This window comes from Balaenoptera physalus (assembly GCF_965194825.1).
Source record: "Balaenoptera physalus genome assembly, chromosome: 15".
Lineage (NCBI taxonomy): Eukaryota > Metazoa > Chordata > Mammalia > Artiodactyla > Balaenopteridae > Balaenoptera > Balaenoptera physalus.
The window spans coordinates 90,810,303-90,833,498 of NC_138894.1; the positions used below are offsets into that span (position 1 = coordinate 90,810,303).

Sequence of the window (23,196 nt, forward strand, 5' to 3'; positions counted from 1 at the left end):
TTCTGCTTCTGAGACCAGAAGCATCCTGATGGCCACAGGTTGAGAAACCAGGCCCGCCCTCATGGCCCTGTGCTGATACCCCTGATCCCCGCTCTGTCCTCGCTGGGGGTGTGCGGTCCTGCTGCCTTGCTGATTAAACCATGGGGTTGGCGGGAGAGCCGGCGGGGGGGGGGGGGGGGGGGGGTGGATGCAGGCAGAAGCCTGACAGTCAAACCTGCCAAGAACTGTCATCTTTCATTTCCACAAATATTTCTTGGCATTAGGCAGATATTGAAGAACAGGCTGCACAAGATTTATAGACACAGTAACGGCTACATGGATACAGAAGGGGCCAAGTTTACAAACAGCAGCAGGACCTGCCGAATCCACCTGTTCCGGAGAGCGCGGAGGCCACGGCAGCAGAACGGGGGTCTCCCGATCCCACACATAACTCAGACAATGCCATTTATTTGATCATTTTAATACAGGAACTGCCAGACCAATCAACAGGGAGGACAAACCTTACAGAGATGCAGCGTTCACTACGCGGACGGGAGGGTCTCCACGGCCCTGGGCACGCATGCATGTCCTTTTGAAAAGGGCAGGTTGAGGGCATAAATACCACAAGATAACCAGGCTCGGAGAGATCACAGGCCATGAGGGAACCACGCTTCAAAGGCAATCGAGGCATTAAATATGGGACCTACACATTACATTTCACTTCACCATACGTATAACTTATATATTAAAAGGAGACCACAGTATATATACGTGCAAGCGGCTTTGGTCAGAGAAAACGAACGAGCTGGGTGGAGCCATGCACGGGGAGGGCTTGCCCGTCTACTCTCCCTCTGTTCTTGTCCCCGTCTTTCCCACAGAGTCACCTGCGATCACAGAATCAATCAGCTGGCCTTGGCGCGATCTTAGAAAGTCCCACCGGGATCCTCAGGGTGTCCTCTGGGCTCCCTGCGGGCGGGGAGGTGCCCCAGAAGCGAGGACACCGTGAGCCCTGGGAGTAACCACATGTCGGGGAGTTCGCCCTGGAGGGACTGGGGAGGGGGTGGGAGGAGGCCAGGTGAGGAGGGAGGCGTGGCCACCAAGCCGGCAGGTGGGCAGGTGCGTGTAGCCTGGCCGCCCCGGGAGAGCAGGAATGATTGAAGAGGCATCCACTTCTGCAAGCAAAGCTTAAACGGCAAGACAAGCCTGTGTTTCTCTGCACTGTCCAGACGCCGACCCCTTAGAACTGACTGGCGCTGCTGGGGTCGCACTGTAACAACCGGACGATGGATGGGTCGCTCTTGGCACCTTTAATGAATTCTTCCAGGGACAGTTTGCCTGTGGGATGGAGGACGGGAGGAATGGGAATTAGCCAATGCTCGCTGCTCATCACCCTTAGGAGAGCACGGGGACGCCTCCTCTGGCCCAAGTCTTGAGCCCTCCTGAAGCTAGATGCGTCCAGGCTCCACACACTTCCAGGGCATTTCTGGAAAAACCTTTTTTGCTTTCAGTGCTCATTGCAAAGCACCGGGCATCGCAAGGGACGTACCCAGTATGGCAGCAGGCCGTGCCTGGTGGGGCAATTCAAACCCTTTTAGAAATAGCCCCACGCCTTATTTAAGAAAGATGTGCCTTGTCCAGAAAGAACATGACATCTGCCTCTAAACCATAACTAACCCAGGGTCGAGAGGGCCAGGCCTGGGTGGGGACCTACTTCTTGCCTCTGCGTTTGAGGCTCTGCAGCCGTAAAATGAAGTAGAGCCATTGACCCCGGAGGACGGCAGTAAAGGGAATGCAGGAGCTTGAGGCCGTGCCCAGCACACAAAGGGCTCACAGCTCTGCCGCCAGGGGCAAGCTACCAACTTCTCCACGTCCCAGGGTCTTCATCTGGGTGGCGGGATCGTGGGAACGCCCATCTCAAAGGGCCTCCGGGAGGGTTAATTGGGAGGATGTGTTTGAGGGGTTGAGCCCACGCCTGGCCTGCAGGATGCACTCAGCTGGTGAGCTGCTGCCAGGAAGCCAGGCAGGGGCCTCCTGCTCGCCCACTGCCGAGACGGACACCTCCGCCTGCGGGTCCCCAGCAGCGGGGGCAGACAGGCTGGCCCCGAGGGAGACTAAACAACCCCAGGCTAAGGGATGGATTGGGAAGGGAGGGGGCAGCCGTCCCCTCGGCAGAAGAGAAGATCTCTGGGCCCCTCTGATGATGGAGAGGGGTTACTGGGCTTTGTTACCATTCATATGGTCGGCGGGCACTTTGCTCCGACCGCTCAGGGCGAGGAGCTTTGAAAGCGCCAGCCTCTCCTCCGGGCAGAAAGCGGGGCTGGCAAGGGGCTGGGGGTCCCTGAGCACAGTCCGTCCTGCAGCCGTCAGGGTGTTCCTGGTGCTCGGCCAGGCTCAGGTCACAGGAGAAGGTGCTTCAATGCTACCTGTGCTTTCCTAGGGGGGCAGGGAAGGAGTGGGGCAGTCCCCAGAGAAGGACGAGGGCCTAGCTCTGGACCACCCCTGCTTCACTCTTCTCTCCTCCAACATCGCCTCTTCCACCCCTCCCCGAGCTCCAGGGACGCATGGGCCCCGGGGTTCACAGGAGAAGCTCTGTCCCGGTGGGCACAGGCCCAAGTTCACAAACACCCTGGGAAGGTGCCCAGAGCAGGCCCTGAGGGGTCGGGGCAGAGGTGGGTGGAGGGAGAGCCGGGCGCTGTGCTAAGAGCTCTACTGGCTCCATCTACCACAAGAGACTGAATTATTATCCCCATTTCACAGAGGAGTAAACCGAGGCTCAGAAAAGCCAAGATTGGTTGGAGCAGGTCTGTTGAACCCAAAGCCTGTGCTGCTACCCTGGAAGGCAGAAGACATGTTTTAAATTGGCCCAAAGGCAACGCCAGGCACGAGGCCATCTTGTTTTACATTTGATGGATCGTGTTTGGAAAACTTTCCTTGCGGATGATGTGCCTGCAGCCACATTGCCCCCCTCCCCCTGCTGGCTCAGTCCTTGGCGTCATCTGCAAACCGCACTTTAGGGTTTAGGAGCACTTTTCTGTGCATTAGCTTATTTTTAATCTCCAGCACAGCCCAGGGGTATTTTCTCTTTTTCTTTTCTAAATGCTGCATTTCTTTATCCTTCAAAAGCAAATCAGACCTGACTCTGGGACTGCACTTAACACTGGCAAGAGGTGCGATCCATCCAGTTTCATAGCTACCTTCCCCGGCAGGGACCCTGCAGAAGCTCACGGCCAATGCAGAGAAGGAAACACAGGGCACGTCCTCACTGTATGGTCGCCACCGCGCCCCCCTGGACACGCCACTTCTGCTGCGGTGTGGGCCCAGAGATCCTGGCAGAGCTGCTGCAGGCCAGCACATCGCGACAGAGTCCCTGGGGCCACTGAGGCTTGAGGGAGGGATGATGGGGGGCAAAGGGACCCCCACCACCTGGGAGGCTTGATCCCAGCCCCTCCAGGGCCCGGGTGCCAAGGGCACACGTGCCTCTTCTCCCCGGGACACGCTCACGGGCCTACAGTCTCCCCGTTCTAGAAGCAAGGAGACTATGGTTCATGGGGCAGGATGCTGGCCCCGTGCCCCAACTCCAAACTCCGGCTCTGCCCTCAGCGCAGGGCCAGGTGTGGGCCAGGTGAGGCCTGAGAAGCTGCAGAGAAGGAGGAAAGGGTCCCAGACACATCTCTGCTCCCAGCAGCGGGGCACAGACACACAGGGATCCTACCATCATTGTTGGTGTCCATCTGCCTGAAGATCTTGTCCGTCCGCTTCTCCGGCGTGGACTCGTCCTCGGGCATCTTCATAACGGAGGACACCATTTTGTATATAGCCTGCGAAGGGGGCACAGACACACGTGCTCAGAGGTTCCAGGGCGTCCCTGGGCGGACGGGGCACAGGCACGAGCTTCCGCCCAGCCCACAGCAGGACAAGAGGTCAGCGTGCTCACCGGCTTCAGGGCCCTTCCCCAGCTGGAATGTTCCCTGCTAGTTCCAATAGTGTGGGCGCATGCATGTCACAGACAGCACGTGAGCAGAAGGAAGCCAGCCTCAGTTACGTGAAGTTCAAGAACAGGCAAAACAACCCACTTTGACAGCTATAAGCCTGCGGGTGTCTGCGGGGCGGGGAGGTGGGACAGTTCCCAGGCCTTCTGTGGGGCTGGGAATGCTCCCTAACTCACAGAGGGCGGTGGTGACACAGGCGCATACGTGCACCGCCCATCACTCAGCACACGTAGCCGCAAACGTTTGACTATGGGATTGCTGTACCTGAGTTAAAAGCAAAAAAGACAGCCCACAGGGAAAGCCACATAACTAGCCCCAGAAAGGCCAGCGCCAGGGCAGATGGGTCTCTCCAGCAGGACCGAAAACCCCAGGACACTGCCATCCAAGGGCTCAGCACCATTGCCAGCCGTTTCTGTGTGTCTCTGTCCAAGGGGCCCGGGCCAGTGGTGGGTGTGTGTGTGCGCGTGTGTGTGTGCGTGTGTGTGGGAGGGTCCGGGGGCGTGATGAGGCCAGTGACCAGAAGCTCATCAGAGTAACTCGTGAGGGGGAGGGGCTGTGCCACTGTGGGTTTCTGTGCGGAAATGGCTTGACTGAGAGTCTCATTCCTGAAACAACACACCAAGGACAGCAGAAGTCTGAGAGTTGTAGCATCTTAAAAAGCAGGTTTACAAAACAAAACCAAAAAGGAATGATCCAAAGTGAGGCTTCTGTTATCTGTTATACTCTCTCCTCCTTGCCCCCTCTCCATTTGCCGAGGAGGGTGGAGGTGGTCAGCCCTCACAGCATGGCCAGTGTGTCTTTCAGGGCCTCTTGGGACAGGACACCCTCCTGAGAGGGGCAGGCACTTGCTCAAGTGCAGAGGAGGCAGAGCCAAGGCCCTTCCCGGCCTCTGGTGGGCTCTGAAGTACTTAGAACCCAGTCCGTTTTGACGAAGGTATAGTGGCCGGGCATCCCGCTCAGCAGGCCAAGGAGCCACCTGCGGGTGCCACGGGGAGGGTCTCAGAGTTTGGGAACTTGGTCTGGGGGCCTAGCAGCCAGATCCCGTTTGGACAGGCACGGGGCCCCTCGCTGTCCTGCTGTGTCTCTAAGTCTTGGCCGGGCTGGTCTGCTTGGCCAGGGACAGGGAAGCGTAAGGGCCAGCTTGTGGGCCGGGACAGGTGATTCCTGAGAAGGAGACTTCTTCCTTCTGCCACCGCTTGTCACTAAGAGCCAGGAGCGACAGCTGAAGCAGAGTCCCCTGAACCTGTGCTGATTTATTCTCACTGTGTGAAAACCACCTGCTCAGGAAATAGGTTGGTCACTCCTCAGGCCACTTGCTGCTGGTCTAGGAGTTCATGAGTTTGATACCCTCTGTTTGTGGCTTAGCCCGGAAGTTCCTTCCACGTAGAGGACATCTCCTCTGAGGAATTCTAGAACTGAAGCTCCCAGGCTCCAGGAGTGGGAGTGCAGGGAGGCACCCAGGGAACGGCAGCACTGTGCCTCTCTACCACACACCTAGGAAGCTGGGGAAGTGGACAAAACACGGTTTCTTTCTGGAAAACAGCTTCCCCTGCCAGAGCTGTTGACTGGAGTCGAGGAGAAGAGGTCTCTGAAGTGGTGCTTTCCGAACCAGAGCTTATTCTGTGACCACTACTGTTTCAGTTTTGCTTTACAACTGCACGTTCCTGGGAACATGACAAACTGTCCCTTATTCTCAGATACGGGGACTCGAACAGGTCTTGGCAGGTGCCTTCTGCAAGTGTCAAGGGCCCTCTCAATTGCTATAATTCTCCCTGAATTACTGTAATTCAGCTCTGTTAACTCTCAGGAAATCACCATCCCCCACCCAGCCTCAGATTTGGTGAAATGCAGAGAACGACACCTCCACCCCCCGCTCCGCCCACACCACCCCCGCCCCGCCCCGCCAGGGTCGGGAAGGCCACAACTCCTCAAAGGGCTTAGGCCAGGCCTGATGGATGGCCAGTGATCAGTAAACAATGGCCCTTCTCATCACTATCTGCAAGGACCCGCCAGTCCGGTGACAACTGGTCTCTTTCAAATGTGCACGAGGGAGGGGCTGGCAGCCACCTAGCCGCGAAGGGCTGAAGGCGCGGGCAGGACAGGAGCGGGGTCCGGAGTGGGCGGGGCCTCGGGGGACCACGCCCCCACCCCCCATGGCGGCGCCCTGCCAGCCCCTCCCTCCGGGGCGCACCTGCACGATCTCCAGCATCTCGCCGCGGCTGATGTAGCCGTTGCCGTCCAGGTCGTACATGCTGAAGGCCCACTTGAGCTTCTGCTCCAGCTTGCCCCGCGAGGTCACGCTCAGCGCGATGATGAACTCCCGGAAGTCGATGGTGCCGTCGCCGTTGGTGTCGAAGGTGCGGAAGACGTGCTCCGCGAACTTGGAGGCGTCGCCGTAGGGGAAGAAGTTGGCGTAGATCTTCTTGAACTCGTCCACGGTCAGGTGGCCGGTGGGGCAGTCCTTGAGGAAGCCCTTGTACCACTCCTGCAGCTCGTGGTCCGTGAACTCCGTGTTCTCCCGCAGGTCCTGCAGCACCTCGGGCCGCAGCTTGCTGTTCTGCTTGCCCATGGCGGCCGGCGGCGACACCTGCAAGACAGGGGCCCGGGCTGGGGCCATCAGGGCGGGGGAGGGCTCCCCACAGCCTACAGCCACCGAGCGGGGCGGAGAAACGTCCCCCACGTGTCCCGCACCAAGGGCCGGAGAGGCCCGCCTCCGGCCCTTCCCGCGATGCGATGCCTCAGCCCTCCTAGGACCCCTGCGGGGAGGCGGGCCCTCGCTCTGTGTACCACTAGGGAGGCCAGGATACTCCGGTGGAGTCAGGACAGGCCACCTCGCGCTGCAAGGCATATCCTGACTTCCAGAATGTGGAAATGTGGAAAAAACAGCAACTTTAAATCAATGGAATGAGGCGTTTATCAAGTGCCCAGCAGGGGCTGTACAAGATTGGAGGGTGAATCTCACCACCCTCATCAGCTTCAGGCAAAACTGTCACGCTGACTGCACCCCACACCCTGTGTTCTGAGCAGTTCTTTTCTTGTTCGGGCACCATGTTCTGATTTTATCCTTAGAACAGGCATCCAGAAGCTTTTTTTTTTTTTTTAACATCTTTATTGGAGTATAATTGCTTTACAATGGTGTGTTAGTTTCTGCTTTATATAGAAGCTTTTAAGGAGTCCCTCTTGTTTGTTTTCGCCTCTGAGAAGCCCTCTGGTTGGGAGTGGGGGGCAGGGGTGGATCTACAATTAGCACCAAGAGTACATGAATGTCTCTGAGGTTTGTAGTCAAGTCTCAGGCACCTGCGGGCATGCAGAAGTGTGCTGCCCCGCGAGGTTTTCCATAAGACCCATCCGTAAGACTGACCCTGGGGTGATACTCTTACTAGACATTAATTCAGCTTTCACCTCGCCACCTCATTTTATTTTCTGATTTTTCACAGTAATACTAGTACCTGGCTTACTCATTTTTGAAGCACATAGAATAGAAAATTTTAAAAAAAGGTTTTCCACCCTCGTCCCAGAGGTAACCACCTTGAACTGCTTCTTAACATTTATGAATGCTAAACATTAAGTACTGAATCCCCATTACTAAATATAATCAATGTAGTTCACATATTTTCCCTGGCACTTCCTTTTTCTTCTTTGTCTCCTCCCAGGTTTTATTAGTTTCATACACATATGTCATTGTTTTTACTTGTTATCTTTATGACTTGAAATTATATGAAATTTAAATTGATATAAATTTAAATTACAGAAAAGTTCCTTTTCTAACCCCCCAGGTAGGGGGATTTGGGAATATCTTTCAAAATTACAAACACGTTCCCTTCGACACAGCAACCCCACTTCTAGGAACAAATCTAAAGATGCTCCCACCCGTGCAAATAGCCTGGGTACACGGCCAATTCCTACACGTTGCCTGTAATAATAAACAACCCAGGCGTCTGTCATTACTAACTGATGTGAAATAATCATCAAGATCTATTTTTAAGTGAAAAGAAAAGGTGCAGAACAGCACATAGAGTTTGCTACCGTTTGTGGAAGGAAAAAAAAGAGAAAATATATGTGCGTGTTTGTATGTTTGGAATGACTTCTTGGGAAATGATAACACTGGCTACAGAGAGACGGCTGATAGACAGAGGTCAAACAGACTTCTTTTTTTTGTTTAGTTTTCATTGAGGTACAGTTGATTTTCTTTTTTTTTTTTAAATGTTCTTTGGATCATTTATTCTTTTACAACAAACATATTTTCTTTTAATAAATATCCCTCTACCATTACTTTCTGTTTATTATTATATATTTATTTTATTTTATTTTTTTATACAGAGACTTTTTAGTGTAAATCTTTTTGTAATTTCAAATGTTGAACTCTGTGTATTTTTTTAATTCAAAAAAATAAACACACAAGAATCCTCTATTTCTTGCTTGAGCAACTTGACCCGGATCTCTCTCTCTCTGTACGATCAAAGCTACTGATCCCCCTCTCCTCCCCTAACCGCTCCACCTTCCTTCCACATCAGCTCCTGTCGTGTGTGGGAACCACTATTTGTACATCATCAAGGTTTACAATCTCTACTTTCTGCTTTACCTGTAGGTTGATCCTAATAGGTGGAAACCAGCAAATCTCTATGTAACTTGGTTGTCAGTTTCCAATGGCCCCCAGCAGCCCCACTCCCCCCCACCCAGGGCTCCCAGACTTGACTTAAGACACCCCGCAGACTGCACACTTCCACCTCCGCATTTCCTGCACTAAAAAGGCTAATCTTCAGTCCTTTACTCAGTTCAGCTGCTCTCAAGGCTTTGTATTTTCCACACTCCCCTTAATTGTGAAAGTCTCCTAGCCAGTGTCTGGAGGGTGTGGAGAGGAGTGGTTTGTCTTAGGTGTCTCTCCTTCAACTTCCCATCTCATGCTTCAAAGGCAGCATCCACGAGCAGAAGGGGCTGCAATGTGGAGAGTTTCACTGCATCTGCCCCTCCTTGCTCCTCACTCCTTCAGCTGAGACCTGAGGCCGTTCTGCCAGCACCGTGTGCCCACGTGTCCGCAGGGGTGGGCAGAGCGGGTCAGCTGCTGTCGTGGACTGAACTGTCCCCCCCAAATTCACACGCTGAAGTCCTAACCCTGGGACCTCAGAATGTGGCTGTATTTGGCGACAGGACCCTTAAAGAGGTAATTAAGATAAATGAGGTCATACGGGTGGGGCCTAATCCAATCTGACTGGTACCCTTGAAAGAGAAGCTTGGGACACAGACACACAGAGGGAAGACCATGTGTGGACACAGGGAGAAGACGGCCGTCTTCAAGCCAAGGAGAGAGGCCTCGGAAGGAGCCAAACCAACCGACACCTTGATCTTGGACTTGCAGCCTCCAGAAGCTAGAGGGAATAAATTTCTGTTTTTGAAGCTGTCCAATCTGTGGTGCTTTGATGCAGCAGCTCTGGGGCCCAAGACAGCTGCCCCGAGAACTGACCTGATACCGCATGGCATCGGCGTCCGTGAGGCAGAACCCCGTGCCAGGCACCGTGAGGTTCCCAAAGCTTCAACTCCTGATCTGCCAGCATCGGGGACAATCAGAAGAAGGTCCACGGACTGTGGGACACTTTTGTTTTTATCAGACACCTTGTCTGTATTAGTCCCACTTCACCAGGGAGGAAACAGACCCGGAGGCTCTGGAGGCAAAGCCAGCCCTCGGACCAGGTCGTCTGGCCCCCTGTCCCACATCTTGCTGGGGGCAGCCAGGGGAGGCTGGTCCAGGGGAGGCTGGTCCAGGGGAGGGCACCGTGGTCATGAACATGGCCTTCCCGGCCACCTTCAATAGTTAATGGTACATCCTTCTCCCAATTAGCATTCCTGCACTTTTCATCGTGGAAACAACCCACCTTCTGTGAAGCTCTGGGCTCTGAGAGCTCAGGGTTGGTCCTTCTAAATCTTCTTCTTTTTTTTTTTTTTTTTTCGCTGCGCCGCATGGCTTGCAGGATTTTAGTTCTCTGAGCAGGGACCGAACCCAGGCCCGGGTAGTGAAAGTGCTGAGTCCTAACCATTGGACCACCAGGGAATTCCCACGGTCGGTCCTTTTAGAATCCATTCACCTCAGCGAAAACCAAACCACCGCTCAGAACAACGGTATCAACTGGCCTCAGAATCTGTCTGTGATTTGTATTCTTTCTGATCCCACAGAAATGCCAAACTCCTAACACCTCCTCCACCCAATGTAACAAATGTTTATGGAAAGGAAAGGACCATATCAGGGAGCACGACAAGTACGGTCAACACAACCGCTAGAAGGTGACAGTCGAGGGCTCCGAGGTCTGCCCGGGGAGGCTTCAGCTTTCCCAGCCCTTCTCACGTGTCCCCACAGGCAGGCACGTGGGGCTGCAGAATCCCAGCGGCCCCCTGGGCCCGGCGCAGAACAGATGTCTGTGTTGGTTGAGTGGGCCTTCCCGCTGCAGTGCTGGTGCTGGTTGTGTACACACACATACAGACACCTGCTAACTCTGAGGCAGGGTGGTTTCTGGCAAAGCTGGCATTCCAGCAGAGCCTGGGTGTGCTCCCCTTTGGGGGATGCAATGCAGGGGGTCCTTCCTGAGAGTTCTGGGGGCTCACGGGATGGGGAGAGGGGAGAAGGTAGGACTCTGGGACAGACATATCAGGCCTGGGTCCTGCCTTTGAAGAGCTCATCAAGGCCAGAGCATGTAGGATGCAGGCAAGTCACTCACACTGGTCCATTTTAGCATCAAAACCCCCCACTGCAGCCACAATTCACCAAGCTGTGCCAGGCACTGTGCAGACCATTTCACAAATGGTGAAACTGGGGCCCGGGGGTGTCAAGTAACTTTCCCAGGGTCCCACAGCTGCTGGAGCTGGGATGTGACCAGGAGTCCATTTGAACTTGACCACGGAGCTCTACGATCGACCCTGAACCCTGGGAGATGGGCAGGGCAGGCCTGGCATTCCAAGCTGTACAGAGAGGAAAAGCAAGGCTGGGAGAAATTGAGGGATGTGTCCAGGAAACAAAAAAGATAAGTTTTACTTTGGGGGAAAACTATCAAGAAATCGTGGGTGGAAAAACATGTTTTCCTGCCACTGTCTTGAAGGTTGAGTTAGGAAAATCTGGGGCTGTCAAAATCAGGGCTGATGGGAGACCACATTTTTGAGGATGATGTTGCAGGAACCCATCACTGATTTTCCCGTGTCCTTTAGGGAGACCCCACGGCTTTCAAGTAGGGTACCCACCTCTGCTTTGATTTCTTGACCATGCCCAGTCAGCTGAATTAAAGGGCTGACTTATAGCATTACCGTTTTAAAAGTCGGTGACATTAATTTTGCTACAGAAAGTTCAAGACAACTCCAAGGATGTCGAAGCCATCCTGGGGTACCAGGTAAAAATCCAGAGTTGGGGAGAGGGCTTATGTTTGTAGAAATTCCCTAAGAGCCCAAGCTGAATTTAGAGGAAAAGAGTTCTGGAGATTATTGGTTGCACAACAGTGTGAATGTACTTAACACAACTGAACTGTACACTTAGAAATGGCTAAGATGGTCAATTTCATGTTATGTATATTTTACCACAAATTTTAAAACCGGTGCGGGGGGGGGGGGGCCAGGCGGTATAAGGACCACAGTGTTCTTTGGGCCCCTCTGCGGTCTGATGGTCTAGGACCCCTGGGTCTGGAGGCCCCAGGTCGAAGAATCCTGTGTCCCTATTGAGATGCGGAAGCCTCTCATCACAAGGGCTGACCGCCCCCACACCCCAAGACAGGCAATGGAATCAGGGAAGGTGGTACAGCATCCCCTGGAAGAATCCAGAAACCCGCTGTCTACAAATCCTGTGTGCCTCATCACATCCTGCACCTGAGTAATTGTGCAAGTGCTTGTGGTGCGCATGTGTCCACTAGCCGGTGCTCGGCCCCCCAGAACCTCAGCCCAGGAGTGCAGGCCGCCCTTGCCCTGGGCGTGTCCTCTGGGTCTGGCTCCAGGTTGGCTGCACAGGCTGTGCACAGTATACTCCAGTCCATTGGGTCCTCTGAGTGCCTGGGGACGGAGGTCCTGGTTCTCACTCCAGGCTGCTTATGGCATACGGATGGGGCATAATAAGTGACACGAAGGAGGGGGCGGGAGAAGGTCCAAGCTCCGAGGAGGAATCCTTCATTCCCACGTGGAGCGGAGGCAGTCTGCCTAGGAAGGTGGCACGCGGAATCCAAACTGAATGACAAGGATTTTAAAAGCCACTGGAGGCTCGACTCCCACAGGCCACCTCTAGGGCGCACACGGCAGGTTCCAGGCCCTGCAGGCGGGGGTCACGCTTGACCAGACTGGGAGCAGGCAAGGGCATCTCCGACATCTCCGACTTAGAGACAAAGAACTGAGGCTTCTGCGAGGCACGAGCTTGTCTGTGACAGGCAGGGCTTCCAGCTGGCGACCACCTCCTCTGTCTCCTTGCCATTAAACTTCTCACCAGACAGTTTCACAAGACGGCCTTCCCACTGTGACTCTCATGAAGCCATGAAGTGGGGCCCATGTATGTCACATAAAGCCCCACCGGCACTCCCCATCACCTCCTGGATCAGCCTGCGTGTGCTTTCCAAAGGCTCGGGTGAAATATTTCCAAAGAACCTCATTTCAGCACTCTGTCCCAGAGGCTCTTGGCCCGAAGCAGGCAGCCTCAAGGGAACATGGTGGATGGTGGAACGCTGCACCCCAGTGACCCCTCTGTTACTAATTAAGCCAATGAACCAACCTTATTGACGACCAGCTGGCTGGGAAGATGGCTGACAAAACGCAAGCCTTTCTGCAAAGACAAAGCCACCACTCCCACTTCCCAGCAGAAATGGCCCCCTGGCCCTGTCATCAGGCAAACACCCCAGCTTTCATTTACCAGAAAATCTTACTTTCATCTCCAGTGAAAGATGGGGTGAAGAATGGACGTGCCAGGGGAGGACAACTGATTCAAGGTCAGAGCCATCTCTTACTGGGCTTAAAAAGCTTCACGACCAAGCAGGGGTTGGATCAGACAAACAACAGCCTTCTGAGGGCATCGAAGACGACATTTTAATTCACAGTAATGGAAAAATGGGGGAGGGAGTTAATGTAGCGCTAACAGCCATCTCTCTGCTTCTCAGTTACTCTGTTATTGTTCTTAATGTGTTAAATTGTAAAGAAAAAAAAAAGTAAACATGTAACTGGGGAGCCCTATGAAAATATTTAACCCAAAGTCTGTATTGCCTGCAAATTAAAGCCTTTTTAATGGCGTAGTTCCTATCAGCTGCCCGGCGAGGCTCCTGGAACCGAGGGCGCGTGTGTCCCATTAATCACAGCTCAACGCCTGCTGCCGGCGTGGGTAGACATTTCATCCCATTGCTCTAAAACGCTTTCATCACCTCAGATCTCCAAAGCTTGCTGGGCCAACCAGACTTAGAAACACTTGGGGGGAAGATGATGGGAGAGGTGGGAGGAACCAACTCCTTATAAAAGGCCAAAGGCTGGAGGGGCGGCGGCAGTGAATTTGCACTTCAAGGAACTGGAGGGCTCACTTGAGACAGCGCTTGTTCTGTCTGGCAGAACAGGACACGCTGGGTGGGGTGGGGTACGGGGGGGCCGGAGGGGCAGGAGAAAAACTGGTGGTTTGTGTTGTTTCTCATGCAGCACCAGCCCTGGGTCTTTCTCCTGATGACTCATGGAGAAACGCTCCTCCTGCGGCTGAGCCCGGGTCCTAGGGGGAAAAGAGGCTGACTGCATTTGTGTCCTTCTTTCCTCCCAGTATGCGGGTGGGAAGCAAGCCGCCTGCTGCCTGGGCTTCTAGTGCAGCTGCTCTGAGGAGGGGCCAGTCCTGCCCCAAGAGGTCTGCGACAACTGCCAGGACCCGGTGCAGGGGTGGCTCGGGCTGCAGTGCGGTTGGCTGGACGCTAGAGGGCGCAGTCGGGCAGGCTCCCCAGGACCTGAGCTGGAGACCCCGCCTCCCAGCTTTCTGACCCCGCCCCTGCCACGCCCCCTCCACCTCGCTGGTGCCTCAGTTTTTCCATCTATAAGCTGTATTTGTCCAATATAGTAACCACAGTGGCTATTGAGCACTTAAAATGTGGCCAATCTGAATTCATATAAGTGCCCTAGGAGTAAAATTCTCACTGGAGTTTGAAGACTTAATACAGGGAAAAAATATCTCATTAATAATTTTTCGGGACTTCCCTGGTGGCGCAGTGGTTAAGAATCCCCCTGCCAATGTAGGGGACACGGGTTCGAGCCCTGGTCCGGGAAGATCCCACATGCCGTGGAGCAGCAACTAAGCCCGTGCGCCACAACTACTGAGCCTGCGCTCTAGAGCCCACGAGCCACAACTACTGAGCAAGCCCGCACGCCTAGAGCCCGTGCTCCACAACAAGAGAAGCCACGGCAATGAGAAGACCACACACCACAACAAAGAGTAGCCCCCGCTCGCCGCAACTAGAGAAAGCCCATGCGCAGCAACAAAGACCCAACGCAGCCAAAAATCAATTAATTAATTAAAAAATAATTTTTCTATCCTGAGTACATGTGAAATGATAAATGATACCATTTGAGATATAGTAGGATTAATCATTTTGGTAACATTAATCTCATCTGTTTCTTTTTACTTTTTTAAGGTGGTTACCAGAAAAGTTAAGATTACATATGTAGGTGACTTGCATTGTCTATCTAGTGGTTGCTCAGCACTGGGTAGACCCTTGGGGCGCGGTTTAGGGGGCTACCAAGTTCCTTAGCGTCCTGTTTACAGACCCACTGCTAACTGCGACCCAGCTGGGAGAGGTGGCCTGTGTTTATTTCACTCCTTGGTGCCCTTGAGTGAAAGATAAGGGTGTTTGCGTTTCATAATTACATGTGAGTCCCACAAGTTTCTATTTTCAGCAGCTTCAAGAACTTTGCCGGAGGCCAGCTGCAATGAAGACCCAGCTCTGGTCCTGGCTAAGGTGTAAGGCCAGGGGGAGGGGCTGCAGAAAGGGGGTGTCCCTCCTCCTCTTCTGAGGGAGAACACAAAAGCCCCAGGTGAGATCTAGGGCAAGAGGGGGTTAGTAACACCTCTGGAGCTGGTGGCTACAGGGTGTACCTAGATCCACATACAGCCCACGGACCTCGGGGAGCCCGTTTCCAGAGGCTTCCTGAAAAACTGTTGCATCACAGCTTCACATGCTGGATGGGCTTCAGGCAGTGACCATGGTTGAGAAATCCAACTGAAAGTTCTCCTGACTTCTGTACCCACCCCAGCAGTTTAAAATCCCACGACTCCCCAAAGCTTTAAAAATATATAAAAGAGAGGATGGAAGGAGGGAGGGAGGGAGGAGAGGAAAAGAGAGAGGAAGGAAGAAGGAAGGAAAGAGGCAGGCTGACCAAGCAAGGCAGAGAAATCTCCTCCTTATCTTGAGCCATCCTCTCCTTCCACTTTCCTGAGGTTGACATGCCCTAAATGAGGCAGGGGAAAAGGAAGAGGTGGAGAAAAGGAAAGGAAAGTCCCCAAGAGGAGAGGATGTTCTTTCCCTTGCAGAAACCGCTAACACAACAGCAGTAGGAACTGTGGGTAGCTTTCCCTGAATACTTTGTGCCTCAAATCACCAGGTCAGCCATGTGGCTGCTCCTCTCAGCCACCCAGCAAACTCCTACTCATCCACCAAAGCCCAGCTCAAATGTCACCTACTCACGGAGGCATTTCCCAACCCCTCTACAGTTGCTCTTCCTTTTGCATTCCAATACCATTTTTAAACTTATTTCTATTATGGCCTCAACTTTTAGTACATCGTTTACTAATGTTTTTCCCTCATTAGACTGTGAGCTCCTTTAGGAAAGAGGATGTCTCACTCATGCTAGTAGGAGAACCTGCTAGCATGTTCTAGCCCCAAGGCCTTTGCATTTGCAATTCCCTCCACCTGGTCTGCCCTCCCCCTCAGTATTTGCAAAGTGCACTCCCTCAATGTTCACATCGTTGCTCGAGTCTTCTTGGGGGCACCTCCTCCAAAGAGCCCATCTCAAGCAGCATCCGCCCTTACCCTGCCCCCTTTTCGTGGCTGTTCCTACTACTTGGCACTATACTGATACATGGTTGACTCCCTGCTTTTGCTCACCATTACATCCCCACACTGCCCAGAACAGGGCCTGGCACGCAACTAGGCTCAGTAAAAATATCTGAATAATGGTTGCGTGTCCAAGGGCTTAGCACAGTGTCCGAATGAATGAACAGATGAACAAGTGAATGGGTTTCTTCTAGGACCCTCTTGTTCTAACAGTTTGTGACTCTTCCAGTAACAGGAAGATGGGAAGGAACATCAGGGATTAGGATGACAAAGTGCTCTCTTGCTCAGGTTTGAAGCTCCAGGAAGGGACATTCTGTAATTCAGACTTGGTGTTCTGGAAAGTTCCATTTATCGGCACAGGACCAGCTGCAGCAGAGTAGGGGTCCATTCACCAAACTGGTGCCATCTCCTCCCTCCTGCGGTGAACACACCCCCAACTATGTGGTCCTCAGCCACGGGGGCTTACTCTGCCCTCCAGCTGGGATCTCTCAATTGAGTGGTGCAGCCTCACCCTAGAGCCAAGGTCACTGCTACTTGAATCTTCAGGGGACGAGCACTTTGAGCTGCTTGCCCAGTGGAGGAAGGCAGGTTAGTGGATCAGACATAAATGAGCCTCCGGGGGAAGAACAAGACAGGGAAAGGAAGGGGAAATGCCCGAGAGGATGAGCCTCTCTCAGACTCTGATGATGCAACAGGAAAAGGACTCGAGGCAGGACCAAAACCAAGGCCGCGTGATTTTTCTTAATGCTGAAATTGCCATGCATATCCAGCCAGAGGTGAGTCCCATGTTTCTACAGAGGGCGCTGGATGCCAGGCCAGGAGCAGGGCCAGCAGCGTCTGGCGAGAGGTGGGCCTGAGTGAGCCAGGTGGGAGTCCAGGTGTGCAGTCCTGGCCACGGAGCCTGGGGCTTCCTCTGCCCCACCTAGAGCCTTAGTGCCTTGCTTTGAAGGCAAATTTGAGGCTTATGGTGGCACAGCCCCAAATGCCAGGCTGGAGTGGGGAGGGAAATTTGTTCCCTTTTGCCCACAAATGTTCCCGAGGCCCACTCTGTGCCGGGCATGGAAACACCTGGATGAACAAGACACAGAGACCCTTCCCAGGTGCCCCCAGCACACCCACGAGATGGGTAACATGTAGAACGAGGCTGACTTAAGAGGGTCCAGGAGTGCCAGAGCCGAGCTGGCCTGTCCCCGGTGAGACGGCTGGGAGGCCTGACGGCGCAGGTCTGAGCCAGGCTTAAAGGCTCAAGAGTTCTCCAGGTGGGCGGACAAAGGGAACAGCATGTGCCAGGGCAAGGAGGCCCAGAGAGAACCCACCCAGCGCCACAGAGGCTGGGACATGCGCACTGAGCATGACTGCAGAAGAATGCCAAAAACGCAATGCCGACTGCAGAGGAGATGGTCAAGGGGAGCAACAGGAGGGGCTGGAACAGGGGGTGGTGATGCCCCCCAACCCTCCCCAGAAAGAGCCCATGCCCCAGGAAACGCTCAGAATGAATCTCGTCCAGGACTCAGGACTCTATCACTGTTCTATCGAACGATAAAAGCTCCGAGGTTGAAACAAACAAACATATAAATCACACAGCATCTCCTCAGGGACCCAGAGCCGGCCGCAGGCTGACTGCTCTTTTGAAGGAAACCTAAGAGGCCACGGCAAGCTGGACACCGTCGGCTGAAGACAGGAACCGGTCTGAGATTTCAGAAGCCACTCCCTCCACTCCCAGCCCCGCCACAGATCTGCTCCCCCTTCGGTCAGCCCTGGGGTGGGGGACAGAGCTGGCAGAGGGGCCACCACCTCAGCTGGCTTATTACGCATGGAGGTTTGGGACACCGGCCCCTGCACATCTTGGAGTAAATTCCTCCTGGCTGCTTGGGCCCAGCTGGCTGTGGAGTGACTCACACAGGCCAAGCCCGCGTGGGAAAGACCCGCAGGCAGGCGGCAGAGTGAGTCTGCAATTCCACTCTGATGCTCCCGGCCGGGATGTGAGCCGCAGTCTTTCCCCGAGGCAACGTCCTCCCAGCAGGAGAGGAACAGAGGAGAGGAACTGGCCCAGCCAGTGGGCCAGCACCCAGCACGCAGTGGCTGGACAGGCAGCTCCCGGGAGGCCTGGGGCGGGGGCTACTCCCTGGGCTTTAGTCAGGCAGTCCCCTGTCTCAAGGCTCCAGACTAAGCCTCTGATGCTCCTCTGTAAAGGGGACCGAATGCCAGCCTCGGGGGCTGCAGTCGGGATGCAGACCCGTGTACAGAAGGGACCCCCACTGGATGGTAAATGGCCAGCCTGAGTCTCCTCCCAGGACCCACTTCTCCAGCCTTTTGGTCTTGGCTGTCTCTGAGCTTCTCTGGGCCTCAGTTTCTCTGGCAGTAAATGGGAATAATGGTCCCAACCTGTTGGTTTCACAGTGTAGTTGTGAGGATAAAGGGAAATGAAGGCTGTGAAAGGGCTTTGACAAATTTAAGCATCAGACAAATATATGGAGGTTATATCACAGCTTTTATGATAAAAGAAATGCGTGATGCGCTTGATGAGCTTAATCACAGTATCAAACAGAGCCAGGCTGGGAGGCTGGAGGCTGCAGGCGGTCCTGCACTTTCCCGCCGACCCTCTCCCTTGCATGCCCGACACAGTGGTATTGAACCCTGGGCCACACACCCAGGTGGGCAGAGGGCCTGGGATCCCAGCGGCTCAATACATCCAGCGGGGGCAGGGCCAGTGAGAATCCAACTCCTGTTCTTCAAAGAGAAAATGAGGGAAAAGGATGGGAGAGACCCAGTCCCGCAACAGCGGCAGAGCCTTGGGCTCACACTGCCCAAGGCAAGTTCGGCTCCAGCCTGAGGCCCCGGGGATCAGTGAGACACGGACACCACGAACCCCCATCCCGAGGAGGTGAAGGGCTCTCTCCAACAGCAAGGTGTCTCCTGAGGCTTCTAACTGGTTCAGGGCCACTTAAACGGGCACGAGGACCCTCTTTACCCACGGGACAGGCTCCCTGAGGGACAGGGCACTTCGCAGATACTGAAGGAGAATGAGCCCAGAGCAACCCCTGCGCTCCCGGGAGGCCGGCCGCTCAGATCTGTGCTGGACAGGGCAGCCCTCGGTGGGCCTGTGACACACCCGTGCACACACACACCATACTGCACACACCACATACACCTCACACACACAATACCCATAGACACACCATACATAGACACCACACACATCACATACACACAGCATGCCACGTATTACACCCTACACACATCACACACACACAACATACCACATATCACACCCTACACACATCACACACACCCCACAACATACCACGTATCACGCCCTACACACATCACACACACACAACATACCACGTATCACACCTACACACATCACACACACACAACATACCACATATCACACCCTACACACATCACACACACCCCACAACATACCACGTATCACGCCCTACACACATCACACACACCCCACAACATACCACGTATCACGCCCTACACACATCACACACACACCATACCCATCACACACACACACACACACACACACACAGCATGCCCCTTTCCTCCACACTGGCGTGGTCCCCACCACTGACTGTCTGAAAGCCTCGATGTTTTCTGGCTCCTGGTACTGGGATGGAAATCAGACTCAGGCCTGGAGGCGGAGCGGGCGGTGCGCTCGGGTGAAGGCCTTTCCTACACAACAGCATATGGAATGGCTAGGATTTCACTCCTGGGAATTCAATTATCTCAGAGAAAATAGTATGGGCCGTGCTTATCATTCCTGCATTCGTGCCACCTCTATTTTATACACCTACTAAACTCGCAGATATTTTATGCACCAGGAGGACCTTAAGACGGGACACGTGAGCCGTGCCGGAGCCGGGCTCTGCGGGGGCAGAGGGGCGAGTGGGCCTCTGAGCTGCCATCCGGGGAACGTCCACCCAGTGGAGAAGGGTCGGAGCAGCATGCCAGGGGAAGTCAGTGTTCGAGGCGGCGTGAGGGTGTGAACATGAACAAGGCCGGGGAGGTGGGTGGGGGGCCCAGGAAGCATCTCCACTTCAGACACTCACAGGCCCGAGCTTCTGGGGAGACCACCGCCAGCAAGTGCCCATCCAGGCCGCACAGCTGGGCCTGCGACCTCTCCAGGTACCTTCCTGGGCAATGACTGGCCTAGCAATACAACAGTAGCGAACGGTGTACAACAGCGCGGTAGAGGACACTGAGGAACAAAAGGACAAGTGCAGGGGGGGAGGGGAGAGGCAGCTGGGGAAGGAAGGAAAAAACACCATCAAGTGCTAGGAATTCAGACTAATTACAAATTTGAACTACCCTTTGGGTAAAGTCTGAGTCAAAAAATACCTGAAAAAATGTCTCTGAATTCTTTTTCAGGCAAAGGGTAAGGATTGGAATGTCAGAGAGCTGTGAGGTAGATGATGGCGTTTGCAGTGAGCAGAAAGGAATCAGTTGTTATTATTAGCACAGCCGCCGACGTTCCCCCCTCGGGGCAGACTCGGGAGGCCTGGGCGAGCTTGGGTAAGTCACCAGTCTCACAGCTTTACTTTCCTCATCTAAAAAATACGAGTTTGGACAACGTGGCCCCCAGGCATGTCCCACTCTAAAAAACGTCTTGGAGTCTCTCCCCAGTGGAGGTCTCCACAGCCCCGGAGAAGTTCGCCCACTTGGCTGGAGGGTGTGTCCCTCTCCCCGGGATCCCTGGGAAAAGACCCGTTCCCTTTCTTCCCAGCAGGTGGTAGAAAGCTAATTTCTGCCAGGTTCCTGCCTGAGTGATGACTCAATTCTCAATCCATTGGCCCTAAATGAACCCTTTGCAAAGTTTGAATTCCTGTGCCCCAAATGAATGAGGTTTGGTCACATTCTATGATGTCTTGGGTAGAAACAGAAGAAATGTCATTATAAACATTAGACTTGAGGTGTTTTCAAGAACCACGTGGCCCCCCTGGGGTTTTGTGCCGGTTGACACAGGGCTCCGACCTCAGGGCAAGGTCCACTCTGCGAGGTGCTGCCCACGGCAGAGCCCCTGGAGGGATGGCTCCCGCCGAACGCTGCCTCGCTTCACTTAAGTGCGGTTCAGCACACCAATCCCCATTTTTTGTGTGTGCTTTTTGAAACTTGGAAGAAAACTTCCAGTGAATCATCTCATCTGCTATTTGATTCATGTTTAATGTCTTTGGAGAGAAATAAAAACAGTAAGTCATTCTTCCTAAAAGTGGCATCAGCCTGGCCAAGACACACAGATGGTGAGGTGCCAGCTGCCCCTTGGTGGGCCCAGGGCTAAGGTCTTGAGCTGTCATCAGAGACTGTATTTACAATCAGAGTGAAGACAGCTCATAAACGTGGCCCTTTGCCTTTTTTATTCTTTAAATCACAGCACCAGAAGCCACAGATTCTGCAGGGAGAGCTGGGGCCAAAGCACAAACTCACACAGAAAGTGTCGATCAACACAGATTAACTGAGCACCTACCGAGTGGGAATCATTGGGATACACAAAAGTACAAGGTGCCCCCAAAGCTCCTCCAGTCTAGCTGGGAAGGAAGGAAGGCATGGAAGGCGTGAATTCCTCTTTCTTTTTCTACTCTGAGTTAGTTCCTACTCTAGCCTAACTCTGAGACAGCACGGTGCTGGAGGTTGTGGGGAGCGAGGGGGGCAGTATAAGGGGTGGCAGAAGGGGGAGGGAAGGAAGGTGGCATTCCAGGCCAGGGCCCAGGGGTCCTTCCTTGACCCTTTTCCCCAAAGACATAGAGCTGAGTTCCAGTTACTCAGAGCGCGGCTAGGAATAATCCACAGCCAATTAGCACAGCACCTGACACACACACACACACACACACACACACACACACACACACACACACACACAGGATGGACGCGTAATTGGTGAGAGGAAGCAAGGAAGAGGGAGAGAAGGCCGGCGACGAGGGCGCCCCTGGCAGGCAGCCCCAGCTCCTCCACGGGCCCAGCAGTTCAGTGCATCTGTAGCCGCGGAGCGCCGTCCAGCATGCCCGAGAGCCTGCCTTCCTGGCCCTCCAGGTATCCGAATTGTCCATCAGAGGCCTTCTGACCCAGATGTTCTGCGACATCAGTGGAAGAGCCAGTTTCCTGGAGACCCTCTGAGGTCCTAGGAACAGCCACCAGAGCTACCGTCTGGTAAGCATGCCCCAGGGGTATTTCTAAGCTAAAAATGTGCACCTGGGGTCTGACAAACCCAAGAAAATTTGAGGGGTCCACAGGAGAGAAAATGTGAAATCTGGGCTGTCTCAGAAATCATGGCCATGGGCCTGGGACCGCACCGGGTGCCTTGGGAGGTGAAGTAAGAAGGAGCAGCGTGGGCTCGACGGGAGAGGTGGGCGACAGCGGGGGAAGAGCCGAGTGGGCCCAGGCCTGGCTCAGGGGCCCCGCCAGGGGCCAACAGGCAGCAAGACCTCGGGGACATTGCTCGATCCTTCGTTTGTTCATTATGAAGCCTCCCTCTCTGTCCCACCCCTTGGGCGCTGAGCAAAGACTGACCAGCAGGTGCCCTTCCTTTTACCCCTGCCTTTCTTCTCATGCAGAAACCTACCCAGAGCAGAAGCTCAGGGATGCCAAAGACAGCGATTCCCTTGCCTGGGGCTGGCCGTCCTGCAGACAGGCCAGGACAATGGCCCCCATCCCTCCATTGATCGCGCAGTGGATGAGAATGCCAAGACAAGTGGTACGTACCACAGTGTGTGCGTGTGTGTGCGCACATGTGAGCCCGCGTTTGCCCACGACGCTCGTCATGCAGGACCTGCCCCTGTGGTTGAGGGTTGAAGGAGACGCCCACAGGAACTGACATTGCCAAGTCATCGCTGGTCACTCTAAAAATAACCCTCAACGTACAACCTAGGAAGGATTTCCCTTTCGTGGTGCCCCGCCTCAAAACCACAGCAGCTTCCATTCTGCAGGCCACTTCGGGACGGGCAGGTGGACAGCACCCAGAGGAGAAGTTAGCCCGGGGGCGTGTCTCTCCTGGCCCCTGCAGAACCCCTGGTCTCCATGTCCCTGTTCATCTACCATCTTACACAGCCATGGTTAAATCTCTATGAGCAACAATTATCTTTGAAGTGTGTGCAGAGGTCCACCGTGCAGTGCGATTTCGGCTGAACTGAGATGCTTCTCCTTGTTGGATTATGGCTGTGAGCGTCTCACTCCTCAGGCATGATCTACACCCTCCCGCC

The 23,196-nt window shown here is 54.1% G+C and overlaps 1 protein-coding gene across 3 annotated transcripts in view; it reads right to left on the bottom strand.

Annotated features, from left to right (window-relative positions):
- Positions 1 to 444: 444 nt before the first annotated feature.
- HPCAL1 (hippocalcin like 1) overlaps positions 445 to 23,196 on the bottom strand; it is a 111,499-nt gene continuing 88,747 nt past the window's right edge. For 2 of the 3 annotated variants that reach the window (XM_082425878.1, XM_082425876.1), the window contains 3 exons: positions 6,160 to 6,555; positions 3,692 to 3,797; positions 445 to 1,314 (listed from right to left, as the gene is read on the bottom strand). In XM_082425878.1, the coding sequence (XP_082282004.1) occupies positions 1,217 to 1,314; positions 3,692 to 3,797; positions 6,160 to 6,537 (582 nt within the window). In that variant the 5' untranslated portion in view covers positions 6,538 to 6,555 and the 3' untranslated portion in view covers positions 445 to 1,216. Of the gene's footprint in view, positions 1,315 to 3,691; positions 3,798 to 6,159; positions 6,576 to 23,196 lie in introns of all 3 variants that reach the window. The other variant, XM_082425877.1, reaches the window with a different exon arrangement.